Here is a 6,922-nt window from a genome sequence, read left to right as displayed (position 1 = left end):
GAAAGGCAGGGTAGTTTCCTGGTAAGACGAACAGCACATGACAAGGCAGAGGGATATTAAAAAGTATGGTATGTTTCTAGGACCAGTTCGTTATTCCAGAAGGGAGAAGGCAATAAGGGTGGAAAAACTGGGCTGAGAGGGGAATCTGGGTGGTGATGCCCCTGGAGGGCAGAGAATTCTTACTAATTTCTGTATTTTCTGCTGCTGGTACACAACGTGACCCATATGCTTCCAACAAATGACGAAACAATTTATTCCTGTTGTTAAGCAATAGGGTTGTAGAGAAATATTTGAGCAGTAAACATGCTACAGTGAAAGGAGCCTCGGATTTGGAGCCAGGAGACCTGAAGCAGTCTTTTGACTAACGACCTGTGTTTTTATACTTGTTTTACAACTTACCTGCTGCCTGGCCTTACCAAAGTACCGACATATTGAGTCTCTTGACCTATAAAATAGGGGTAACATCTAACAAGCGATTATTTAAGAGTTGGCGCTAGTAAAGTACTCAATAAAAACAGCGGCTGCAGCTGCTAAATTCTCCTTTAGGTCTTTTTCCATACTTGCGAAATGACAGGGTAACAAATTTCCTTCCAACCGCCACTGAGAAAGTATACTAGGTTTGCTCAAGGACAAAAAGGCCCCGCCCGGTCCGCGCCACACAGGTCACCTACGCAGAATGCAGTCCTGGGAGGTTCCACTTGTGTTGCTCAGCGATGGAGGGCGCGATCGATGACAGGCCACTCCAGAGACGGACCTAGATAGGCTCGTGTGAGGCCGAGCCGAATTTTACCGAAAATCAGTTCACACCACCACCCTATTTGTCCAGACGAAAAGCCAAGAAACAGCTGAGGGAAAGGAAACCGGAAATGGCGTGAGCCGTGAGGAACGGGAAATGACCTCAGCACGTCGGAAGTGTACTCGTTTCCAAGGCGACGGCCTTGCTGCCTCTCCAGCCAACTGACTGGAGTCGGGAGGCTGGAAAGCAACTCCGAAAAAGTACCAGCTGAAGGCGGCCGCCGCCAGAGCGACTCGCAGGGAGTAGCAGACGAAGACGGCGGCCGCCGCACTAGCCACCACGTGTGGAGGATAAACGGCCTACAGGGCCATTCCAGCGCCGAGTCAAGGGAAAGAGTTAGCGACGACGGGGAAAGAAAACGTGAAGAGGGCGACCGCCGCTCCAGGGTCGCTGCGGGAAGCCTAAGTGGAGACGCCGGCTTGTCCCGCAGTGACTTGAGAAGGGTCAGTGAAAACCCCGGCCACTGCCATAGCGTCTCTGGGGAGAGAGTTAGGGAGGATAGTGGCCACAGCCACAGAAGCTCTTGGGAGAGAGTTAAGGGAGACCGCAGCTTCTGCAGCAGCGACGTGAATTTTAGTGAAGTTGGAGACCACCAAACTACCGACTCCAGGGGACCTACCAGAGAAGACCGAGGCCTCCGCCTAAGTGGTACTTGGGAGGGAGTCAGTGACGTCCGGGACCCGCGAACTAGTGACTTCGGGTATAGAGTCAGTGACGATCGCAGTCGCCGGCTCAGTGGCTCCTGGGAAGGAGGGAGTGTCGATGGCGGCCACAGCCTCGGTAGTTCTTGGGAGGGAGTAAGTGAAGACCGCGGCTACGCAGCCAGCGACTCCTCCGGTGTGAGCGGCAGTGAAGACTCCAGCTGCCGCCTCAGTGGCGTTTGGGAGAGAGAAAGTGAAGACGAAGGTTTCTGCTGCAGCTTCTGGGAGAGAGCAAGAGAGGACCTTGGGCCCCGTCCTAGTGACGACAGAGAAGAGGGCCGCTGCCCCTGCAGTGGCTCGTGGGTGAGAGCAAGTGAAGACCGCGGCAGCATCAGGGGCCTGGACTCAACTCCTCCCCAGAGTCGGAGGTGTTGCACCATGCCCGGGGTGGCCAATTCAGGCCCCTCCACTTCCTCTAGGGAGACTGCAAACCCCTGTGAGTCAGACTATGTCGTTGGCCCTCATCTCTGCCACATTCCTTTTCTTACTTAAGCGTGCAACAGTCTTAGCCCTTTCTGGCATTTCCTTTTCTCAGGTGTCGCTCCCCGTTTCCCTTTCTAATTTGTTTTTGGAGATACCAAAGCTGTCAACTTTCCCTTGTTCTGTATTATTTCAGCTTTCTTTCCTTTTTTCCATCCACACCAGTCCTCCGAGTCTTCTTGCCCAGCTTGACATCAACTCTTGTTCAGTCTTATGGACTCTTTTAAGTTCTTCCTTGGCTTCCCTGAAGCATTTGACCCTGTGGAGACGACAAATTAGTACTTACTTAGTTTTCTTCTTTCATTCCATTGAGTGACCCTTTCCTTTGCCGTTTTCTTCTGCCCTCTTAAATGCAGCTTTCCCCCCTTGATGATGCCATCGTTGGTTCTCTTCTTCTTGTCATTTACTGTGACTTCAGTCCTACTGATGGCCCTCAAATCTGTTACTCATTCAACCATCCAGTAAATATTTACTGCGTGCCTACTTTGTGCTCTGTGTTAAGGAACTATCAGTAAAGAAGACAGGCACATTCTTTACCTTCTAGTGAGGAAGATAAATACTGAGCAAATAATGACAAGTGAGGTGAGTGTTATAAAGGATGGTAGAATGCTACTGATTCCAGTAGGGGGTGAGTATGGGTGTCAGAAAAAGCATTCTAACGCAGAGACACACGTAACACTGAGACCTGAATTCTGTCTCTCCTCGGAGCTGCAGATGTATATATATGTCTCCCTTCTGGGTATCTTCCTTGGGTACTTCAAGAGCAGCATGTCCAAATTGTAATTGTAATTTTGTATCTATATATCCTCTCTGTCCTTCAGTGTTTGCTGTCTCAACTAATGGCACCACAGCACTCAGATGACAAAGCCAGACATCTTGGAGTTATCTCATTACTTTTCTCTTATTTCACCCACTGAATCCATTCTAGTTTAGTTCATTCTAATTTTATTAATATTTGTTGAATCTGTCTCCTTTTCTTTTCCCACTTTTCAGGGTCTCATTTTTTCTGGTCTAGACTATTGTAAACTGTATTCTTACATGATCTACCTGATCTTTTTTTTTTTTTTTGAGTCAGAGTCTCGCTCTATCCCCCAGGCTGGAATGCAGTGGTGCGATCTCAGCTCACTGCAAGCTCCGCCTCCTGGGTTCACGCCATTCTCCTGCCTCAGCTTCCGGAGTAGCTGGGACAACAGGCGCCCGCCACCATGCCCGGCTAATTTTTTGTATTTTTAGTAGAGACAGGGTTTCACTGTGTTAGCCAGGATGGTCTCATCTCTTGACCTCATGATCTGCCCACCTCGGCCTTCCAAAGTGTTGGAATTACAGGCGTGAGCCACCGCGCTGGGCCTATCAACCTACTCTCTAGTTTTGCCTTTTTGCTCCCCATTCAATAAGTTCTCTTCCCTGAATTTAGCTTTGTAAACTCAGCCTTACAACTCTCAATCATTATAATTCTTCTGTTTAAAATTCCTCGGTGATTCTCCACTGTCTGCTCAAGTCCAAGTTTTTAAAAATAAGTTTCACCATTGTCTGTATCTTGTCTAGTTCTAGGCGATATTTCCCCTTAATACTTTAGTAATAGGATTTGTGTGTGTGTATGTGTGTGTGTGTGTGTGTGTGTGTGTGAGTGATTTCTTGACAGTTCATGCTGTTTAGAAGGCCTTTCACTGCTCCTACTTTCCTTGGCAAACTCCTGTTAATCCTTGAAGATTCTATCTTAGATGTTACTTTCCCCAGGAATCCTTCTCTGTTCCCCTTCCCTCCTACCCTAGCTGAGTTTGAAGTCATCTGTGCTTCCACAAGTTCCTATGAGTATTTTCATCATTACTTTTACCACATTATTTTGTATTTTGTGTTTGTATTTTCTCTACTAATCTGTGAGTTCCTTGAGGGTGTCTTCATCTTTTTATTCTTATGGTAGATACCAAACTTATGTTGAGTAGATGGGTGGGTAGATGAGTGAATAAATTGGGATGGAATAAGGTGAGAAAAAAGGCCATAAAATTAGATGGAGCCAAATTATGGGAGGCCATAGAGGTCATACTGAGAGTCTGGGTTTTGTTTTGTAGACTAGCAGTGGCCAACCGGTAGCAATTTAGAGTAGGGGCACGAAGTGATCAGGATAGTTGGTCTGTATAAGATGGATTAGAGGAGTGTCTGTATAAAATAAGTAGAGTGGATAGAACATCATTTGTAGGTCTAGCTGTGCTAGTTTAAAGGAGAAGAATGAAGTTCTGGCCTAGGGATTAACATCATTGAATGTTTATTAAAGGGGTGTGTGTGTGTATGTGTGTGCACACCTTACATAAGCTCTTGTTCCTATTTGCCATATATCTTAATTGTTCCTCAAGGTCTTGCTCGAATGTTTCCTCCTGTATGACTTGTTTTGTTTCTCCTTAATTTTACCTGCACTCTCTGAGGACATTGCTGTCAGGTTTTGTTTTCTTTATGTATTTATCCAAATAGATTTTAATGTGTTGGTGGAAAAAAAGTATTAAATCCATGTCCATTTTCTATCATGTGCTTGACTCACAGTAGATGTTCAGAAAGGCTTTTTGAGTACATTTGTAGCATTTTGCTAAGAGCAAAGATATAATTAGAGTATATAAAAAGATGTAATAAAAGTAAGATATAATTTCAGTGTAAAATATGATTTTTGCCCTTAAGAAATTAATATTTTGATTGTGGAGAGAGGACATGTACATAGATAAATAGTAGTACAAGGTTGCACAGATCATTTGCCAGAAGTGTTGGTGAGCTGTTTTCAAATCAACTTCAGGTCAGGAATCATGCCTGTTTTATTTAGAAAATGCTGCAGTTGAACTGCTTACTCTTTCATCCTTCTCTAATAGCTGTCTGTTCATGCTTAGATACCTTTATTGTCTCTGGTTCACAATGCTTATTAATTAAATTATAAAATATGAAGCACTAAGAGTATATGAATTAAAAATTGTAGCCTGCCATTCCTTTCTTAGTGTAAGACATAAATTAGAAATGTAAGAAAGATGTTGATAAAATATATCTGCATGTATGAGAGGAGGCTCTGGTGAAGTCTTTTTCACTAGGGAGGCCTTTGTTATGGAGAACACATTAGGCATATTTCAAAATGGTTACTTTCTCCTTCTCACTGCCAAATACATGAGTTCCTGGCTTTTCACCATGGTAACCTGGTGAGGTTTGTGAAGGTAAAAATCTATGAAAGTGTAGTGGCTCCCTAAGTAAGAGTGTGACCCCTAGAAGTTTCTCATTCTTTGACCAGTATGTACTCAACCTCTGGCAAATCATCAAAATACCATGTAAGTGCTTCTATCACTTTATGACTCCAGTGCTTCTGCTCCAGGACTATATTTTTCTGTATTTGTCTCTCCAGATTTGGGGTAGCAGTTTGCCCTGAGACCTCAGTTCTCTGATGGGTCCAAGAAAAGCTGTTCATTTTCTGTTTATTCACTTTTCCCTATAAGGATGGGAGTGTCAGCTTCCATGCTTTTTACGTGTCAGTGTTGGAACCAGAAGTCTGTTTAAGATATTAATAACAAACGTCTTTATAGTAAATTATTTGGAAAACCAAAGTAATTTTGTGCTTTCTGTTAGATCATTGTTTTAGTCTTTTTTTTCTTTCACAGTTTTGTAGTACATTGTAAATAATTTGATTTTTCAGTAGGTTACAGGAACAAGGTGCATTTTGGCAGCATACATGACGCAGTACGAGCTGGAGATGTAAAGCAGCTTTCAGAAATAGTGGAACGTGGAGCCAGCATTAATGAAGTTGATGTTCTCCATAAGTTTACCCCTTTACATTGGGCAGCACATTCTGGAAGTTTGGAGGTAAGGAACTATACATACCACTAAACCGAGGTTAAGTTTATGGCTATAACAGTTTTGTAAATTTAGCAAACAGGGCTGAGACCTTCTGATAGGTACTGCATATATTTTCTTTTCAGTCATAGTCGTTCAATATTTGGGTATTCCACTTTGCTAGGACTTTATAACAAATTATCCCAAAATTTAGCGTAATAAAATAATGATTTAGTTATACTTGTGAACAAACGTAAGAATTTGTATCCCAGAGACAGCTTGTCTTTGCTCCATGATATTTGGGGTTTCAGCTGGAATATTAAAAAGCTGGGGCTAGATTCTTCTGAAGGCTTGTTCACTCAAGATGTCTCTGGTGGTTGATGCTGGTTATGGATTAGGCACCTTAAACTTCATCCCTGTGGGCCTGTTTGTGAGGACTCTATATGTGAGCTGGTTTGTACTTCCTCACAATATGGTGACTGGGTTCCAGAGGCAAGCATAGAGGATAACTTGGAGTGGATAATATAATGAATACATATTCTTACATTTTTGCTTTAGTAGCGTCAGATTTTAGAAAAGAAATAGAATGTTGCAGGTACATTTGAAGTCCCTAAGTACCCCTCTCAGGTGCCATTCCTCTGCTTCCAACTCTAGAGATAACTATTACCCTGATTTTGGTGTTTATTATTCCCATCTATGTTTTATGCTGTTATTACATATGATTATATCATTGTTTTGAATGACATTATACATTATATAAATGATATCACATTATGTGTATTATTCTTTAACTTGCTTTTTTTGTTCAACAATATGTTTTTGAGTTTTAGCCGTGTGGTTACATATATGTACTCTAGTTCATTTACTTCAGCCATGTTGTTTTTCTATTCTTAGACTGGTATCAGAATTTATCGGTTTTCTTATTGTTGGATATTTATTTGGTTTCAATTTTTAGCTAGTACAAAATACTTAGTGAGTATTTTAATGCAAATCTGAACCTTGGGCACCATCCTCATAAACATGTCCTTAGATTTAATTAATTTTATTTTTTTATGTGTGTATGTGTCTTTATAGCAGCATGATTTATAATCCTTTGGGTATATACCCAGTAATGGGATGGCTGGGTCAAATGGTATTTCTAGTTCTAGAT

At 42.6% G+C, this 6,922-nt stretch overlaps 1 protein-coding gene across 3 annotated transcripts in view; it reads left to right on the top strand.

Moving 5' to 3' along the window:
* The first annotated feature begins 922 nt into the window (after positions 1–922).
* Positions 923–6,922, top strand: part of ANKRD42 (ankyrin repeat domain 42) — a 78,781-nt gene continuing 72,781 nt past the window's right edge. For all 3 annotated transcript variants that reach the window (XM_011938888.1, XM_011938891.1, XM_011938890.1), the window contains exons 1-2: positions 923–1,933; positions 5,639–5,802. In XM_011938888.1, coding sequence (XP_011794278.1) covers positions 1,876–1,933; positions 5,639–5,802 — 222 coding nt within the window. In that variant the 5' untranslated portion in view covers positions 923–1,875. The remainder of the gene's footprint in view (positions 1,934–5,638; positions 5,803–6,922) is intronic.

This window comes from Colobus angolensis, unplaced genomic scaffold (genome assembly GCF_000951035.1).
Source record: "Colobus angolensis palliatus isolate OR3802 unplaced genomic scaffold, Cang.pa_1.0 Scaffold179, whole genome shotgun sequence".
Lineage (NCBI taxonomy): Eukaryota > Metazoa > Chordata > Mammalia > Primates > Cercopithecidae > Colobus > Colobus angolensis.
Note: the sequence above shows the minus strand (reverse complement) of the source record. Positions and strands in the feature narration are given on the sequence as shown.